Source organism: Macrotis lagotis, chromosome 2 (assembly GCF_037893015.1).
Source record: "Macrotis lagotis isolate mMagLag1 chromosome 2, bilby.v1.9.chrom.fasta, whole genome shotgun sequence".
Classification (NCBI taxonomy): domain Eukaryota; kingdom Metazoa; phylum Chordata; class Mammalia; order Peramelemorphia; family Peramelidae; genus Macrotis; species Macrotis lagotis.
The window spans coordinates 201,833,277-201,854,497 of record NC_133659.1 but is presented as its reverse complement, the minus strand read 5'-3'; the positions used below and the strand labels follow the sequence as shown (position 1 = coordinate 201,854,497).

General features: G+C 33.9%; 1 protein-coding gene across 2 annotated transcripts in view; it reads right to left on the bottom strand.

Annotated features, from left to right (window-relative positions):
- DDX42 (DEAD-box helicase 42) overlaps nt 1–21,221 on the bottom strand; it is a 43,795-nt gene that overhangs the window by 21,309 nt on the left and 1,265 nt on the right. For both annotated transcript variants that reach the window (XM_074224464.1, XM_074224463.1), the window contains exons 2-7: nt 13,285–13,521; nt 11,395–11,545; nt 5,424–5,485; nt 3,552–3,588; nt 2,490–2,639; nt 538–642 (exon numbers count right to left, since the gene is read on the bottom strand). In XM_074224464.1, the coding sequence (XP_074080565.1) occupies nt 538–642; nt 2,490–2,639; nt 3,552–3,588; nt 5,424–5,485; nt 11,395–11,545; nt 13,285–13,505 (726 nt within the window). In that variant the 5' untranslated portion in view covers nt 13,506–13,521. The remainder of the gene's footprint in view (nt 1–537; nt 643–2,489; nt 2,640–3,551; nt 3,589–5,423; nt 5,486–11,394; nt 11,546–13,284; nt 13,522–21,221) is intronic.

Below are 21,221 nucleotides of genomic sequence, written 5' to 3'. Positions count from 1 at the left end.
CCACTTAATGCCCCATTGCCTTGAAAAATCTAAAAATAACTAATCTATATCAATTAATACAGTGTATATTTCTTTTATCCAAAAAGCAAAGTTTATATAAATATGAAAATTATTTCAAAGCAAAATTATAAGATCTATAATTACTAAAGTGTTTGCAGAAAAAATTATAATAAAATCATAAACATTTTTTGCATCAATCGATCCACCTGTCATCCTAATATTAAACTTGTTCCTCCAACTGGACCACAAACTCTTCAAGAATACTTATCTGCTCTTATTTTTCTATTACAGCCTCTAAATCACACAGTACAGAAATGAGCAATTCTTTACTTGACTGATTTAAATTGCCAGTGCCTTGTTTGTTCAAAAAGGAAAATGGAGACTTGATGAATAACTTGTCCAATCTCATTTAGTTATACACAGAAAATCAAGGTGCAGGAAGAATAAGCACAAGAAAATTAATTTGCAGCGATCTCATTTTGGTTAATCAAATTTTTGGCCTAATTAGTCCTAATTCATGGCTAATGGTTTTCTTACCCGAAGATTGAGTTTATGTCGGAGATCTATCACCTGCTGTGGGGAAAGGCTGGTTATCTCTTCATGCTCATTGTAGAAATTTTTTTCAAATGGTGGATAGTCAATCTGCAGGTTCAATTATTTAGAGTTAGTTTAAAATTCAAAAAATAATCTTGCAAGTTTCATTTTTTAATACAAAGCTTTTCTGAAAAAAATCCCAATAGAACTTTGATGCTTAGATACTTCCAACATATTTGTGACTGCATCAGTATATGGGATCTCTTCAATAAACTGTAAGTCATTTACCTTAGGAGACCAGTTTCTATTTATAAATTGACAGGGTCTTATCAAAAACAATATTACCCAGTGATCAACCTTCCAGAAAGGTATCTCTAAATTGAACCAGCCTAGGTCTCAGTGGGCTTAGTCTGTATCTTAATCCATTCCACTTCAGGGACTTTCCAGATAGTATATTACATCTCTCACATTCCATGACTTTTGGGTAGCTAAAAATTCATTGCCTCTTAATCCAATTTCAAGCAGGGATAAAGTGGGAATTTGTTTTGTTTGAATGTGTATTGTTACAATGGGTTTTTCTCTTTATTTTTAAAAAGAAGTAACCAGAATGGGGAAGATAATGGTTCTGATATACTCTGCCTGACAGGCAATATTTGGAATATTATGTTCAATTTTGAATAACATATTTTAAAAGATACATTGATAAACTCAAAGAATGGGCAAAGAGAAAGACAAGAGGAATAGAGAACATGACATACAACATATGAAGGAACAAAGGATATTTAGCCTTGAGAAAAAGACTAAAACAGATAACTGACTTACTAAGACAGAGAGCAGGCACATGACTTCTTTAACCAGAAGGTAAAGCAAAAGTCAACAGGTAGAAGCAGAAAGAAATAGATTGAAGTTTAACATAAAGGGGGCAGCTAGGTGAAGCAGTGGATGGAACACAGGCCCTGGACTCAGGAGGGCCTGAGTTCAAATCTGGCCTCAGTCACTTAATAATTACCATAGCTGTGTGACTTTGGGCAAGTCACTTAACCCCGTTGCCTTGCCAAAAAAAAAAAAATTTAACAAGGAGCAAATATTCCAAACAATTAAAATGATTCCAAAATGGAATGGGCTCCCTTGGAATGTAATAGATTTTTCCCTCATAAGTATATCCTAAGCAGGATGACTGGTCAGGTACACAGTCTCTAAGGTTCCTTCTTAGATTTTTATATTGTAGGAGTCTAAGAATTCAGGATTCACACTAATGTCACAATGAAGCACTAGTGGAAGACATTAGTATAAGATTCCCATTTTACAGATGAAGATACTTAGGCTCAGAGAGGTAAATGACTTACAGTTACTAAGTAGAAAAGCCAGGGTTCCTATATATAATTCCTATATATGATCTGAATATACATTTTCTTATTTCTTATTTCCTCAGCTCTTGAATGAAATGACAAAACAGGTACTATTTAGCATTATAAAAACCAACATATTGGAGGCGGTTAGGTGGTGCAGTGGATGGAGCACTGGCCCTGGAGTCAGGAGTACCTGAGTGCAAATCTGGCCTCAGACACTTAATAATTACCTAGCTGTGTGGCTTTGGGCAAGCCACTTAACCCCATTTGCTTTGCAAAAAACAAAAAACAAAACACACCTTAAACCCCCCCCCAACATATCATCTGTTCAGTTGAAAAAACAATTGTTAACTCTTTTAAACAAGCATAATTTGTTAACAAATACTTGCTTGAAGGTCATCAAAGACAAGTACCTTAACTAATATAAATTTTAGAATCTTGAATTTCTAACCCAACATTTTAATGAAAAATCTCCAAAATTCCTGCAAGTATTTTTATTACATTATTAGACTATGTGGAGAGAGATTGAGATCAGCCACCATTATATGAAGAGCCCAGTCATACACCTTGAAGAAAAGTAAATTTTCAAAAGCATCACTGTCATACCTCTGAATGATCAATTGGAGGAAGGGGATCAATGACTTTTTTGGATGGTGCAATGGGATTTCCATCACTGTCATACTCCAGATTATCTTCTTCCTCTTCCTGAACCAGACCAGCAGTAGGGTTTTCTGCCATGTATCGAAAATAAGCTTCCTGCGGGAAAACATAAAAGTAAAATCACACCCCAATACAGGAGAGAACAAGAAAACTTTCTTGCTCCTGTAATTTGTATATACAGTATGTCAGATGGTCGCTCACTTTACATACTTATCACGTAGGACAAGATGTTCACTAGTGATGATTCTTCTAACATTAATAGTTAGAAAGTCCAAAGGAAGGACAATTAAGGGAAATGAGCAAGAATAACTATGATGTTCATCAGTATCACGAAATAACATGGCTTTTGAAAGAAGATGATTCAGAAATGGAGTGCCACAACCTGGTCTCTTAAGATGTGTTCTACACCTACAGTCCTTGAGGTTGTAGAACATACACTGCCATCCCAACAATATCAAGTTTGGAAGCTGTCCAAAAATAAAAATGCCTCAAACCTGGAAAGGGCTCATTTCTGTTCCCTCCACACCATCCCAAAACTAAGGAGTGAAAAAACTAGAACTGCACGGTCAATATATAGTTAGCAACCCATTATGATAGACAAGAAACCTCAACAGACCGTCCAAAAAAGGCATTATGTGAGAAGCTGTTAGCGGCATACATAGATTCCACACTAAAATGTTAAATCTAACATTTTGATTTACTGAAATGGACACGAATTTTTAATTTTAATATTCAAACCATAAAAAAATCAATTCTTTAAAAATGTCACAGTTTCCTTATTCAACATGGTAGAAAAAGCCATGTACATTTTAATATTATTCCTTTGCTGTACATTGGGTAAATATTTTCTGACTGACTGTCAGAAATGGTTGAGTATTTTAATGAGGTTAAACTCTGGTTTATCCCTAGTGTGAATATCTATATATCTATATATATTTATATATATATATATATATAGACTTTCAGGGGGTAAAAAATAAAAGATAAAAATACTGCATAGGAACTCACTTGGTCATCTTCCTCTTCAATGTCATCTCGAATACCCCTGGAAAAACAAACGGAGAAACAAACTTCCCTGCAAATGTTCCACATACCCAGCTCCAAACTTATAGCAGATTTAGTGTTGAGTTCCATTCAGTATTGGAAGAATCGACACTAACAGTAACAAGCAATAGTTAAAAATACCATAAACTATTACGTGCATATTCACTGAGAAAGTATGCGCTTCTTTCTAGAAGGATGGCTTGGAATTCCTGGAAGTATATATAACTGACAAGGTTTAAAGCTAGTAGAAACTTTCTGGAGACGTGAGGAAGCACCTAGCTTTATCAGCCCCATGCAACACAGCCCAGTACTGTCATCAGGATTTCCCATGCAGATATTACCAGAATTTTTAGAGCCTACTGATATTAGTGAATTCCAAGAGTATCAAATTTTTACATATCCTTGCATATTCTGACAACAGTACAACTTTCTTAATACCCCAGATTTCTGGCTTTTAAAAAGAAAGAACATGGTAAAGCTAATTAGCCACTAGAGTCAAGCTGAGCGAAGGCCTTCAGTCAAAACCAGTCACTATAATAGGGAACAAAGAAACTTAAAACTGAAACTCTATTAAGTTCCCTTATTATTTCAGTGCTTCACACTACTGAGAAGTAATTCATGTTATGTTAAGAAGCATTCTACTCTAATAAGTATTAAAGATCTCAGTCTAACACTCAGGAATTACTAACAGTATGACTACTCAGCTCCCCACCCTACTCTTGAGGCAGACTTCCTGTTTGCCTTTATGATTGGCAAATTCCTATATTAACAAGGAGCAACACCAAAAAGCATGGAGCAACCAGGAGAAGACTAAATCTCCAGACTGCTTCGATGAATGCCTGATGCATTGGTAACTAAACTAGGCAGAAAGACAGGAAACACTATAAGTGGGCATCAGTTGGTCAAAATCTTTGCAAGACTATTTATGTGCTGGGCTTCCCCTCCACCCCCTGTGGTGAAAGAACAGAATGAAATACAGTAAGGATGTCCTTTCCCAGAAACCATTTATTCTGAAGAATATACAGCATTTTGTGAATATAATTATTCACCAGTTACTCTGCAATTAAGGGGAGCTGTTAATTTACTGACAAGGCACTGAAGTGCAGGAATGATTCAAGAATCTGGACCAAAACAAAAGAACCCTGAACCTAAATCTGAAATATGATTTTTTAACTAGCATTTTGCTGTGGAATTGTTTCATTTGTGTCCAACTCTCTGTGACCCCATTTAGAATTTTCTTGGCAAAGATACTGGAGTGATCTGCCATTTCCTTTTTCAGCTCATTTTACAGATGAGTAACTAAGGGAAACAGGTTAACTGATTTGCCCAGGGTCACACAACTAATAAGAGTCTGAAGCCAAATTTGAACTCAGGTCTTTCTGACTCAAGGACCAGCAAACTATCCACTGTACCAGCTAGTTGCCCCTTTCTAGCATTTAATTATGAAAAAACCACTGTTTCTTACCTGAATATTTTTAGTCCCTGAAAGTTTAAAAGTTCTGCAGATGCTCAAGCTTAGGACATGGGATCATAGATTTGGAGCAGGAAAAGATGTTAAAGGTCAGTTAGCCCAAACTTCTCATTTTACAGATGAGGAAACTAAGATTATGTCAGAGACAAGTTTGAACTCAAGTCTTCTGGCTCCAAAGCTCATGTTCTTTCCACTATACTATGATGCCTTTCTCCTCTACTACCTAAAGACAGACTCTTTAGGATGCTAGAGTCAAGCCAAAACCTTTTTGTTGATATTATTAATTCTATGAGCTTGGAAAAGAGTTTTGCAGTATTGCAGTATTTATTTCATGTAATTTTTGTGAAATGAGGAAAGCAACTTACTTCACATTTTTTCTTTCCTTGTCCTTTTCTTCAAGTCTCTTCATGTCTCGAGCTGCTTGATCCTAATGAAACAACAACAAAAACTACAACATATGAAACATAGCAGTAAGGGACCTTATAAATACAGAATGTAAGAGCTGCTTTGAAAGGGACCCTTAGCCCATCTAATTCAATCATTTCATCTTACAGAATATGAAACAGGTCAAGAATAGATATAACAATTTCCTCAAAAAAAATGGGCCTCTTGCAATTGGAAACACTGCCCTTGGCCAAGGTTACAAACTGTCAACCAATCTAGCTTTTGAAAATGAGAAGTTTTTTTTTTAATTTCCTTTGATTTTAACTAAATGAAATCCAGGGAAAGAACAAAAAGCTTAGTTACTCTTCCATTACAATTTAAATACTTACAAAAGCTAATTAAGAGTAACACTTTAGTGTGGAAGACACTCCATTTTTGAAAATAATTCTCTAAGGGGACTATCTAATCATTCTGACTCAAAATTCTACATGAATTCATTGCCTGAGGAAATGTGATCCATACGACCCTTTTTTAATCCTAATAAAAAAAAGCTGATTACCAAATTGAAAAGCTACTCAGATTTTTGAGAATATATAATCCACAATTTATAAACATCTGACTTTATATGCACCTATTATACTTGAAAGGCTAAGCCAAAGAGTACAAAACTACCTTCGATTCTTTACATTACAACTCTACTCCCTCTTACCCTATGGATGTGTAGGGTAGGGCCTGTGAAGTGGGACAAGGAGAGAAAAATTTGCTCTCTAGTTGGTTTTTACACCCCCCCATCTTAGTTTTTTCACTATAATTACTTCCTTAATAGTAGCAGGAAGGAAAAGATCATCCCTGAGAAGGAAAAAAAGCTCATCCCACCACTTCGGCAGGAATCTGATGCCAACCTTCATTCTTTGCACCAGATTCTCTACTGTCTTTTATCCTGTTCAGCAAGGATAGTAGTGATAATTTTATAAGACATATATACCGCTTACTGCCTTTCTTTTTTTGACTAATAAATTAAAAAAATTTCTCAAGATTAATGTTTGTTTTTAAATTATTGATATTTTGAATCATCTAAAAGATGAATTATATAAGTATAGTGAGGTCAGTTTTCCCTTATTTGCAATTTCTTCTTCATCTCTCTTTCCAAAAGTCCACCAAATCCCTTCAAAGTGAAAAGGGAAATAATTTCAGGGGGGGAAATAATTTATGCTAAGTGTTTCTACCTAAGGGTTGGATAAATCAACCACAACAGTATTTTTTTCCTTTTGAGGAATGACAGGGTAGGACTGTGATAAAAAATTTATCCATTAAAAGCAACAATGCACCACTATATACAGTGTCTGACATAGCAAGTGCTTAATAAATGTTTATTAATGGATTTACCTTCCCCTTCTCCACTACTCAGCTTTGACTATCAGAGACAAAAGAAATGAACGAAGCAGGAGATGAAAATAGTAGAGCAGGATCTATTGGCAAGTTCAAACACATGTCCTGCTCTATCTTCCTGCAGCAGAACAAACTCATTTATGATAGATGATATGAGAAAAAGAGCTTAGGATGTATATCTGTATAGTAACTTTCTCACCTTAAAAAATGATCACCTTTCTTCATTATGCTAGCTAAAGCTAACAAAAAAAGGTTAAGACTTTGCAAGGAAGTTTCTAAAGCACAAGCAAAGCAGAATGAGTAGTGATAGGGATGGCAGGGAGCAGAGGAGCATATTCTGGGAGACTGAGAAGAATACTCCTTTTATTTCTAAAGCATGATTCATTCATCAATTATGTATTAGATATATGCTAGCACAAGGCTAAGTAAAATATGGTCCCTTCCCACAAGGACCTTACAGTACAGTAATTAAAAGCATATATTCAAATAATTAATAAAAGATAGTATGAAATAAGAGTCAAAAAAGAAAACCAAAGTGATATAGATGGCAAGAGGTGATCCCTTCAGGTTTGGGACTAGGGAAGACTCTGTGAAGATGGTGATGCGAGCTGGGCCTTGAAGAATGCAGTACAGGCAAAAGATCAGTAAAATCCCAGAGGTTAGGAAACAAAAGATATTTTCAAGGACTATGTATGGGGAAAGAATGGGGAGATTAAGCTGGAAATGTAGGTTGAAGTCAGATCATAAGGGCATTTAAGTGACAGACTAAGGAGTCTGGACTTTATTCAGCAGACTTTTAACTATATTGTTCAGGCGAGAAGTACCTTGATTATAATTTTGCTTTAGGAAAAATAATCTAGAGTTTAAATGCATATGCAAACAGAAGTGAAAATTTGATTGGAAAGCTATTTCAAAAGTGCAAGAAGCAATGTGAATAATTATATAATCAGCAAGATGGTAAAACTTTTAAAAGGGGCGGCTAGGTGGCGCAGTGGAGAGAGCACCGGTCCTGGAGTCAGGAGTACCTGAGTTCAAATCCAGCCTCAGAAGACACTTAATAATTACCTAGCTGTGTGGCCTTGGGCAAGCCACTTAACCCCATTGCCTTGCAAAAAAAAAAATCTAAAATAAAAAGTCTCTCTAACCCAAAAAACTCAGAAAAAAAGGAATTTTTTGCCAGGGAGAAACTTAATCAAAAATCCTCAAGAAGATTTTATTATTTGAAGTTCTAAAAATGCTAATGATTGCAGCAAGTCAAGAGAAAAATATTAAAGATGAAAAGTAACAAAATTCAAAATAAATCCACAAAAATTATTTACATTTATACACAACTTAAACAATTTAGAAGGAAATGATAGAAGGGAAATACCTATAAAATAGTTTCAATTTTTTTTATGTTAATACATAAGAAATTTAGGTGATGTAAAAGTGTTTTATATGAATGAATTAAATTAGAGATTTAGTGCTAAACTAATTAAAAGAGCCAGACAAAATCATAACAGAATTTATTTTTTGAGGAGAACAAGTCTAGAATTTCAAAGGAAAAATAGGAGGCATGATCAGGTAATATACTTTTAGATTTCAAATTGTATTTCAACGCATTAATTTTTAAAACTAGATAGAAAAATAGCGCAGTGGAAAACATTTGATAAGAAAAAAAATCCAAATAAAAAAAATTCTATCAACAAGTGTATATTTAGCACTTACTTAGGTGCCAGGGACTATGCTAAAAGCTAGATTTAGAAAGTTAAGAACATGGCCTCTCCTCTCAAGAAGCTCACATTCTAATAGAAGAGACAACATGCTAACATCTATATAAAAACAAAACATATGGAGAGTAGATGGAAAGTAATCTTAGAGAAAAAATATAAGCACATAACTGTGGGGAAAAGACAGACCTTGAAAAGACCTCCTGCAAAAGTTGAAATCTGAGCTGAGCTTTAAAGGAAACTAGGGAAGCTAGAAAGAAAGTAAAGCTAGGGAGAGAGAGCATTCTATGTAGGGAAATATCCAGTAAAAAGGCATGGAAACAGGAGATAAGAGTAGTATGTGAGAAGAACAGTAAGAAGACCAGATGTTAGACCATAAAGTAAAGTAAAGGAATGAAGTACAAAAAGACTGGAAAGACAGGAGGAAATAAGGCTATATAATAAACCTGGTTATATATACAACATGAGGAAAAATTCCCCATGTGTGATAAGAAATGATTAAAAAAATTGCAACTGTGCGGCAAAACAAGCAAAAAGCTTTCAATTAGCATGTTAAACCATGCAAAATTAATTCTAAACAAACAACCAATTTAAATATAAAAAGTCAAACTATTTTAAAAAGTGGAGGAAAATAGATGCAGGTATCTTTTACAATTATGCCCTATGGAAGATTTCTTAAATAAAAAAGGTATCTCTTTACAGATGATAAAACAAAAATTTAATCACATAACTGAAAAATTAATGCAGTTAAGAAAAGGCCTAGCACCCCTGGAAAAATATACATATTTACATCTAACATCTCTAATAAAGGTCTGAAATCCTTTTATTAGAAAACAACTCAAATATTCAGCTGAGAATCATTCCTTAATGAGCAAATGGTCAAAGAATATGAATACAGTTCTCACAATTATTGAAAACTGTAAATGTGCTTCATATAAATAATGCTTCAACTTATGAGAAAAAAATGCAAAGCAAGGGGCAGCTAGGTAGCACAATGGACAGAGCACTGACCCTGAATTCAAATCGAGCCTCAGACACTTAATAATTGCTTAGCTGTGTGACCCTAGGCAAGTCACTTAACCCCACTGCCTTGCAAAAAGCCCCCAAAAAATTGCAAAGCAAAATGAAATTCTCTTATTATATCCAGAAACTTAATATAGATGAAAAAAAAGACATAAATAGTCAATGCTGGAGGAGATTTATTGATTTAACTATGTTTGGTCTAGTCACTTTGGAATTATGCTAAAAAGTTCATAACCTTTAACACTGAGTTTGACCCAAAGTCCAAAGACAGAAAGGCTCTATACAAACCAAAATATTCATAGAAGAAATTTTTTATGGTAGCAAAGAACTGAAAATAAAGTACAAGCCAATTCATAGGGGAGTGGATAAGAAATAATGAAATATGAAATAATGAATATGAAAATATAGAGAAATATAGGAAGATTTATCTGAACTGATACAGTTAAGAAAGAGGAACTACAAGAACACTAAAGACAACAGTAACAATGTAAATAGAAGGAATAAAGTGAATTGAATGATGTGTAATTATGATATAATGATGCCCACACCCTGACCTGGAGATAAATTACAAAAATGAATCTCCTTTACTTTACTGTGAAGGTGGGGATTAGAGATATACAATATTCCATTTGCTTTCAGATGCAATGAATAGGTTAGGTTGGTTTTATTAAAATGGTTTTATTCTTTCCTTTTATATCTTTGTTACAAGATAGGGCTCAGAAATGAATGTCAAATAGAAAATATAAGGTATCAAAAATACTAAAAACTTTTTTAAAAGAAGTATTGTGTCTCAACTTGGGTAAGTAGCAATGGGAAAGAAAGAAGATGAATGGGAAAGATATTGATGAAGAAGTAACAGGAAATGGTGACTGATGGAAGAAGGTAAGAAAAACAAAAAATCACCATGACTCCAAGTCTAGATAACGTGGATAATATTCCACTACTAAAAATGAGAAAATGAAAAGGAACTGGTTTGGTGTTAATAGGAGGGATACAAGAGACAACATGAAATGTTCAGTTTTAGAAACGCTAAATATGAGGGAGGTAGCTTTCAAAGGAAAACATATAACGAGTAGTTAGAAGTTTTTGTATGCAGTGCAAGTGAAATGCAGAAGCCCAGAAGAATATATTTACACTACTTTTGCAAATTTGGGTAGGACCTTAGAAATCAACTAATCAAACTATAAATTTACAAACTGAAGACATAATAGTCCAAGAGAGATTGATATAAGGCCACATATCTTATTAGTTGCAAATTAATAAATAAAATTTAATTCTATCAACTCCTACTCTTCACTTTTTTCAACTATGCAAGACAGGGAGCACTAAGGAGTAATAGCTGAACCCAATTCAAGTGGGGATAAGCATCACAGGAAACGTATAAAGAAAGATATTATTAAAAGCATGCACTTAAAGATTATTCACACTTAAAAGAGGACAGAATGAGGATGAGAAATCAGTGAAGACAGAAAATAATTAAGAGAAGATAGACTATATTATGAAAGAGAGATTTAAGTGAAAAGGATTAAAAAAAAATACTTAAATTTCATATACCTTCCAAACAGAATCATTTTAACAATGTGATTTTCCCTGAGTTGTATGGTTAAGATAATATTCATTTCTATTTTATAGTTAACTATTCAAGTTACTTTACTGAAGGGATTTCAGTTCCCTTATCATAATCAGCATAATCAAAAAAAATATATACAAGGTACCCAAGAATCTATAAGATCTTTGAGCAAGATGCTCCTAATCAGTGGCCAGTAAACACAATTATTGTTCTATATCCAATAACAGCATATTATAATGACAGATATTTGAAGAGCCTTGCCTCTACTTCAGCCATGAATGCTTCCAGGGGATCATCATCACTGTCAGAGTCTGCTGACTTGGAATGGAACTGCTGGCGGGTAGGTGAATTTTCAGCCGGAATATAAGGCAAATCGACATTGCTAGAATCTTCTTCCTCATCTTCAAAATAACTTAAAATTAAAAGCAATTAATAAAATAACCATTGGCAATATCTATTTTTGAAAATCTTTACCTATTTCCCCACCCCAGCTCCCTAAGTCATATACCATATTACAATAAATTCCAAACATTCTTGTACAGTGGAATTGTGTTTTACTGACTTTTGAAAACAAGTATTTCATCCCATTAGATCTGTGTAATTCAGAAATGTTCATTGTACCCTAACAAGTATTTCCAAGGTTCACCTGAAGATCTAGATATTTCAAGCAATATCCAAAGTACAAAATTCCTATTCTCGTGAGTTCAATGCAATCAGATACAACCTATAAATGTACACTCAAGTGAACAGCAAACTGATCTGCCCATCTGAGCCTACCTACTCAAATCCAGTGTTTTCAATTAAATAAACATCCCTACTATATAGGACTTCATGATTTTCACACCACTTTGGAATGAGTTTTCTTTCTAAACTAATGTTCAGGTTTACTGAAGCTATAGGGACCAGTCTTGAGTACGGTACATGTAGCACTTTATTCTTATACAGAAATCAACTGTAAGCTGTACAAAAGATAGAACTTTTGGTAAAACCTTAAAAACCCATTCAATTTCTTTGGTAAACATTAAAAACTTCAGTAGTATTTTTATAAGAGAAGGAATTTACTCCCATAGATATCCTTAGAGAGAATCTGCTGAAAACCTCCAATAACAGAAAGTCTAATCCATCATCATTCATCACACTATTTTAATTAAATAAATTTTAGGTGTAAAATATCAAGAAGAATCCCTTCACCCCAATAAGATTTTGATAAATTTTGTACAACATTGTCTTAGCACTTGAGAAATGTATTTAAGTAGATTCAGAGTAATACATATGTACATTAATATGCATGTATATCTTAAAAATATTAGCAAATAACCATTTAATGTCACATGTATTCATTAAAATTTAGAAAACTGTAACAAAAAATATCCACATAACTTTATGATATGTTGTTGGGTTAATTTTGCTAACAGAATTCACTTTTCTACATTCTTAATCATTATTTCCTGTCTACATGATACAATATATCTTAACACAGAAAACAACTGTAGAGAACAACTGCCAATCTTTTCAAAGGCACTAATTTTGTAATAGACATTACTACCTTTCTAACAATGTTAAGGTATATGTTTTTTTAATTGAAGTGAATTAAAATATATTCTGACAGAAAATTTTTTGAGATTGATACTTTTTGAGACTAGTATTACAATACCAAAATTAGAAATCCCTGTAGCATGAGAATGCTTCATTTCTCTAGCATAAAATAATATGGGTTATGATCTATGAAAAATAGAATTCAAACACAGCAAAAATCATTAGTCATATGCACTGCTGAACAATTATGGGCAAGGATTTTTCTCCTCACCTCTCAAATTACGAATTTGGTTTCTTAAAAAATAGATGAGTTAGGTTACGAAGGAAAATTAAATTTGTTTGTACCAGTACTAGAAATGATTTCTGTTTGTAATAAAATTTATACACTATCAATAAATGTCATGTTAGTAAAAAATGGTAAACAACAATTAATAAATAGTTATTATAATTCTTATAATCTATAACTCCCTGTCAAAGAAGAAAAAATCTAAAACTTATTTTTATTATTTTTTAAAAGGCCAAAACTTCGCTTTGGAAACAGATCAAGCTAAGAAAAAAGATGAAGGGGTACATACAACGTATGCAAAATTACTTACAACAAAGCAAAAAACTTACGCATTTTCTTCATCAAAATTTGCTCGCTTAGATCCAATTTTATAGAAAGAAGGAAGCTGTGGTGGAGCTGACTTTCCAAATCCTGCTGAAGAGCTGGTTGCCCCAAAGGCACTATGGGACTGTTGTGGGAGCTTCGGTTCTTCTTTTTTTCCAGCAGCAATGGCAAATCCACCAAACCCAAATCCCCTCTTGGTGCCAGGGCCACCTTTATTCCAATTCATGATGTAGATGATTTACCTGTCAGGATCATAGCACACTAAGTTAATTATAGAGACCTACAAAATTCACAATAAATGTCCTGACTTTCATCCACCTTTTGTAAAATCCACTCTTCAGTTCTTGAAGATGTCATTATCTTTTAGTCTGTATAACCTTCTTCAGATTTATGTTAGGCCAGCCTCAACTATACCATTTTCCTAAAAATAAAGTGGGACACACACATCCCCAAAGAGGGTGAGAAGTTGCAAAATATTGTTTTAAGTTTACTTTATAACCTTTAAATGAGACAAGTATTTTGGTTGACCTTTACTTTGGAATTTGCATCTACAGTTTTTTCTCGTTTTGCCTTTCTTAAATTTTTTTTTCAAAAAAAAAAATCGGTATTGTATAATGTAATTTTACTATCTCACACTTTATTTTTCTTCCTTAAGGATATGATTTCTCTGTCATCACATTCAATTGAGATCAATGTACCATGGAAACAATATAAAGACTAACAGAATGCCTTCTGGGGGTGGGGCAAGAACGGTAGAAAAATTATAAAACTTATAAAACTCAAAATAAATAAAATCTTTGTAAAAATTTTTTTTCCTGTTAGGTTAAAAGGCATCCTTTCACATTATCCTCTTATGAAACAAACTGAAAACATAAGTTTTAAATGCAACCTATTAACATGAATGCAAATTACAATTTAAATATCCTTATTTTGTGGGAGTTTTTTAAACTGACCTGTTCCTTTGTTCCCTGCCTCATGTGGATATTAAATCTAATTCAAAACTCTTTTCATATCTCGAAAACTGAAAGTGGCTTGTAGGCTAGCTCAGGAAGGAGGTACAACACTTTTCCCTTCAATTCAAATGCCTCTCTATCCCTCAGTAATATTTTCTATCACTTTTATATAACTTCCTAAGGAGATATTATCTATCCTTCCTAATCTCTCTACTTTTTCAAAGATATTATACATAATTTATTTACATGTATATTTTCATCCCACAAAGCTGGATAATATGTAAATAAAATATTCCTCTAAAGCATGTCAAACTATACCTAAGTAGAATTCAAGTGAAATCAAACAGAGTGAACAAAACCAGGCGGGCTGGTATTTGTACAATAACACCAATATTATCAAAATAAATCCACTTTGAAAGACTTATTTACATCCATCAATATAATGACCCATTACAATTCCAAAAGTACATGCTATCCACCTCCAGATAGAGGAATAAGGAACTGAAGGTAGAGACTGAAGCATATTTGTAATTCAGAAGAGTTGGATTAGATAACCTTCAAAAAATTTTTTTTCTCCTATTAAATTTTTTATTTTTGTGCAAGTCTTTTTTTATACATTACTAAAATATTCTTGCTTAAGAGTAAACACAATACCACTTCCCCCCTAAATATAGACCCTCATGAGAAATAAAGTAAAAGAAAGAGGAAAAAATATGTGTTTCAGTCTGTTTCTGATACCATCAGCTCTGTCTTAGGTGGATCACATTCTTTATGAGTCCATCACCAAAGTTACTTCCATATTTTTCCACTGTTGTTGCTGATTACAATTCCCTTGGTCCATACCTCCCCACTACCTTATATTATATCTTCTCTTTCCTAGATAACTTTTTAAATTCCAGTTCTGTACCTAAATTACTGGCTAAATTTGATAAGAATCCGCTCTTATTTTCACTGGGCACACATAACCAGCAATAGTTTGTGATGTCCTAAGAATGAAGGAATGAGTGAGGTTACCATTTTCAATATCTTCCATTTTGTGAATTCCCACCCTTCCTCAAGAAATGTCAATGATGTGAATGTATTGACATAGGAACTAAGAGGGTTCCAGTGACAATGCATATATTAAATGGGTAATACATAATTTCTTTTTGAGAAAGAAGATAAATACAAGTTCCAACATTTATTTTCAGTACTCTAATACTGGGATAGGTTTTTGCATGTACCTCTTTAAGAGATCACTGCTATTAAGGCATAGAGTTGTGAAAAACACTATTCCCAAAGGTACTTAGCAAGGGTGGAGTATGTAAATGAGTTTAAATTTATATAAATACAGTGCTAAAGTCTTTTTTTTTTAGGTTTTTGCAAGGCAAATGGGGTTAAGCGGCTTGCCCAAGACCACACAGTTAGGTAATTATTAAGTGTCTGAGACCGGATTTGAACCCAGGTACTCCTGACTCCAAGGCCGGTGCTTCATCCACTACGCCACCTAGCCACCCCCTAAAGTCTTAATAATACATTTGAGCTGGACCTCTAAAGAACAGAGGGACATTTTATCCAATTCATAATATATCAATTACTTCAAACTAAAATTTAATTCTGAATTCTTTATATATTGTCATACTTATTTTCTTTTTCATTTTTTAGGGTTTTTTTTTTGCAAGGCAAATGGGGTTAAGTGGCTTGCCCAAGGCCACACAGCTATGAGACCAGATTTGAACCCAGGTACTCCTGACTCCAAGGACTGTGCTTTATCCACTATGCCACCATACTTATTTTCTAAGGCCAAAACTGGTAAAAAAAAAAAATCTGAACAAAAACAGATATTTAGAAGAGTTCATTCTAATCTCACTCAACTTTAAATTATACATATTCTATTAACAAACCCTTAAATGTCATGAAAATGATATAAGGCAGGTCATTATCAGAGAGGCAAAGGGAGAAATTATAATCATGACTACTAATTTAATCAAAAAGTATTTGCTTTCACTGAAGCTCTTATTTATGTCATGGATTAGGAGAAGACAGAAGAAAAGGATTACAAGAAGCCCACTGACAGGACTTCTCAGGTAAGTAAGAATGTTTCAGTAAAAAAAGCACTAGACCTGTGATCAGTTATATCTTCATTCAAATCCAGACTAAGATATCTATTGAAAGTTAGACACATGAGAAAGTCACTTAAAGAGTCTTCCTCAGTTTCTTCAGCTACAAAGTGGCGATAATAGCAGGGTTGGTATAAGGATCAATTAAGGTCATAATTGTTAAGTATACTGCAAACCTTAAAATGCTATCATAATCATCAAGGTTTTCTGTCTGCTAATAAACTGAATACCAATGACAAAAATCATACATTTGAAATACCCAATGTCTAAGTCAAGTACATTTATAAAAAGACTGCTCACTAGCATGCAAATTTTATCAACAGAGTCAGCCATACTACCCCTAATCTGTTAATCTCTCAGCTAGGTTCCAATTTATTCAGAACACAAAACACTAACCATTAAACCATCTCTAACCTCTCTTCTATCAATGGAGGTTAAAATGTCAAATTACTTCTAAATTGGAGAATAAAAATATCCTGTAGGTCCCTCAACATACAAAATTAAAAAGAACAAATTAGTATTGTTACCTATCACATTATTTTTTCTTCCTATTTATATCTATCACATTTTTGAAGATGTCAGACTTCAATTCCCTGAGTAAGTCTCCCAAGACTGATGCTAAATATACATTTATATATTTACATTTAAAGCATTTACTATTTTCTTGATTAAAAAAAGCAACATGAAAGGAAATGTTGGGGCGGCTAGGTGGCGCAGTGGATGAAGCACGGGCCCTGGAGTCAGGAGTACCTGGGTTCAAATCCGGTCTCAGTCACTTAATAATTACCTAGCTGTGTGGCCTTGGGCAAGCCACTTAACCCCATTTGCCTTGCAAAAACCTAAAAAAACAAGGAAATGTTATTTATGGTTCTTTATAGATATTTAGTAAATGTCCTCATTTGCTTCACACATTTGACAGGATTTGCCTGGAAAGCTAACCCACCAGCTGCACAAAAAACACTAAGTCATTCACTTAATCATGCCTAGTTTTTTGTTTTGTTCTTACCAAATAAGAGTTCAACTAGATACAGCTTGATAACCGAGACTTGTTTGCATTAAAATACTCTCAGAAATATTGCCATTCTTTTGCAAAGAATCACAACCCAAATAGGAAAAGAGATGCATTTATACTACAATAAGAAAATTGAAACCCAAAGTGAATGACTCCAAAGTTATTCAGAGTTGGTAGCAAAGCTAGCAAAAGACTTCCAAAAGTCAACAGATGATGGGGGGGGGGGGGGGGGGGGGGGGGAGAAAATGTAAAGCTCTCAGACTGAGAGCATCTAGCACAGGGTCTAGATTACAGTAAACACTTAATAAGTGTTTGTTAATTTACAGATCAATGCAGAGAGTACTTATACATACATTTTTTACTTGCTTTAGGAATCTCCAAAAAGCATACCACAGTTTCATTTATCAATGTTATATAATAAGAATTGATGAAAAATAATTAGTGATGGATATTTTTTAATGACTTGTCAAGTTGCTATTTAAAAGAGTGAGAAACAGAAAAAAATAACTAGCCTACAGTTTAACCTGACCTTTTCTTCTAGCTCTCTCAGAGAGACTAAAGAGCCAATGAAATCAGCAAGTATTGGGGGGGAAGGGAGACAGAAGGGATTTAGATATTTATAATATAATTGACAAAACGAATAAACTCATACCTATATAAGTGAATCAAGTCCAAGAAAATAAAGTGCAAGACAAATATTGCCATTCAATTTGAAATTTCTAAACAATTCCAGCAGCAAACTATTTAGTATGTAGGACAGCGTAGTCCTCTGAGAGACCTCTAAACAGGACAGCAGTTTAGAATAGTCTTTTTAAAATTTTAATTCTGACATCCACTATCAAAGTGGCATTGAAGCAAATAGTTTTAAACTTCATTAATCTTCAAGGAGAATCTCCTTCACCTATCCCCTCCACCTCCAAAGCTAAAGACAAAAAGTAGTTTAAAACTAATGAGCCCTTCACAAGCTGGTTTATTTAATAGCATTCACTAACTAATATTCCCTTGCCTACTATTGACAGGTTAATCAAATCATTACTCTGCTCATCCATTTCCTGCTTCTAGACATGAAGGTCATCCCCATACTATTCTTCTATCATACTATGATCATATGATCATCTGTCTGACTATTCTTTAAAATCCCATTAAAACCTATTTGAAGCCTGTCTGGATAAAGTTAAGTGTTATTCAAAATACAGCAATAATAACTTCTCCCTAATACAACTTGTCTTACTATGTTTTAAAATTTGTTTTTATTCTAAATTTAATGAACACTAAATAAAATGGGTATTTCCAAATACTTAAACAAAAAGAACTGTAATACGAAGTTGTGGATTTGTTGTATATAGCTTGTTTTTAAAAATACATACATACATATACACACATATAATCAAGCAACTTTCAACATGTAACTTTCAAAGCTGTCCTGCTTGAGTGGGAAGCATTTATATGTCTTTTTGTATTTTCAGCCAGCTCTTAAGCATTTATGCTAATAGAGACTTATTTATCTGGTACCCATAGTAAACAATGGATAATCTAAAAATAATTGCTAACTAACTCTGAAAAGAGTTATTGCCTTAAAAATCAAACTCGCTTTTTAAAGAATGTTTGTTTAAGCTATCATCAAAATTAATTTGCCTTCTCTAAATAAGTATATTGGTTGGCTAGTGAGGGAAAAACAAATGGAAGGTAGGCTATTGGGCATCTGTCATGGATAATCAAAATTTTCTACTGTTTATAGAATTGTTCAAAGTTCCTTTCTCTTGGCAGCCCTCTTTTACATTTTTATACCTCTTAAGTCTTTGTCCCGGTTGTTCCAAAGACTAGGAACTTTCTCCTTACCCAGAAGGCTATCTCACATCTGACAGATCTAGAAATCTTACTTCCTCCTCCTGAAGCCTTCCCAGACAGATGAGAGAAGAGGTAAAAATAACCACTTAGCTTCATTATGGGAATGGAAGTCAAATGGCTTTCTATACCACTAAAATATACCTACTCACCACAGAACATAATTATAAATTCATAATCAAGATTCTGTTGACACTTTCATTGTGGGAAGGTAGTATTATATTAGCTCAGGAAAAATAATTTTACATCTTGTTTCTAAGTGTATATCATGAAAATGTTGACAGAGGTCCCTTATTTAAAACTGTGAATTTAATTTGAACACACTTTCCTTTTTAGGTTTTTTTGCAAGGCAAATGGTAAGGTTAAGTGGCTTGCCCAGGGCCACACAGCTAGGTAATTATTGTCCGAGGCCGCATTTGAACTCAGGTTCTGTGCTCTATGTGCCACCTAGCTGCCCTAAACACACTTAAAATGTAATGGCTTTAACTAAGAAGAATATATCTTACTTTAAAAACTAATTCAGACAAAACAAATATAAAAATAAGACTGAGATTTCTTTCCCTGCTAAAGAATTATCTAGTTTGCTTTTGAGCACACTACTCCAACAAATATCTTCTTTTTTGTACCCAGTTCTGTTGAAGTTAAGGATGAGCCAGAAGAGCTTAGGTGCAGAGACTAGGCTTAAGCATAAGAAGCATTTAGAAGAAACATACAAAGAACTATTAGAAATCAAATAGTTTGGGACGGCTAGGTGGCGTAGTGGATAAAGCACCAGCCTTGGAGTCAGGAGTACCTGGGTTCAAATCCATCCTCAGACACTTAATAATTACCTAGCTGTGTGGCCTTGGGCAAGCCACTTAACCCCATTTGCCTTGCAAAAACCTAAAAAACAAACAAACAAACAAAAAAAGAAATCAAATGGTTTACAGGAGGGAAAGGAATTCAGGGAAGCCTGGAGGGATTTGCATGAACTGATGTTGAGTGAGATGGGCAGAACACAGTACACCCTAACAACAACATGGGGGCAAAGATCAACCTAGATTGACTTGCTCATTCCTTCAGTGCAACAATCAGGGACAATTTTGGGCTGTCTGCAATAGAGAATACAATGTGTATGCAGATAAAGAGCTGTGGAGTTTGAACAAAGTTCAAGGACTATTCCCTTTAATTTAGGGGAAAAAAACCAGATATCTTATTGTTTGATCTTGTTATCTTTAAGACTTTTTGTTTCTTAAGGATATGATTTCTCTCTCATCACACTCAATTTGGATCAATGTATAACATAGATACAAAGTAAAGACTGACAGATGGCTTTCCATGGGTGGGAAGTAAAACTTGGGAAAAATTGTAAAACTCAAATAAAATCTTTAATTAAAAAAAGTAATCAAAATCCATGTAATTGAGAATTGATTACACTGAGTTGAGTAGAATTATTGGTCTTCATAGAAGACCAGAGATGCAACAGGGGAAATCTTTTTTTTGCTTGTTTTTTGCAAGTCAAAGGGCTAAATGACTTGCCCAAGGTCACAAAGTTAAGTAAGTATTAAATATCTGAATTCACTTTTGAACTCGGGTCCTTCAGACTCCGGGGTGGTATTCTATCCACTGTGCCATCTAGCTGCCACAGGGAAAAGCTTTGAAAGGCAGAAAAGATGGTCGGGAAAGGACTGCTGGCAAGAGATTGTAACAAAAGCAAGGGAAGGGAGACAAACCTAGGCTTAGGGTGTGTATAAGTGTAAATAATGGGGAGATCAGAGTAACCAAAGCTAAATCGTTTGTGCTAGGATGGGGGGGCTGGAATAAAGAGTATATACCTCTCATTTATCCTTATGTTTCCTTTGGGCTAGCATAGTATTTTGTACAAAGCAATCACTTAATTTGGTGCCTCGATTAGCCTATAGTTTTAACTATTGCCTTTAGTCAACAAATTATTAAAAATGTTTTAAGTTCCACAATACTCAGGATACTTAACTTGCTTAGTTCTTTTTATAACTATATCACCTAATCTAATAAGCAACATTATAAACATCTTT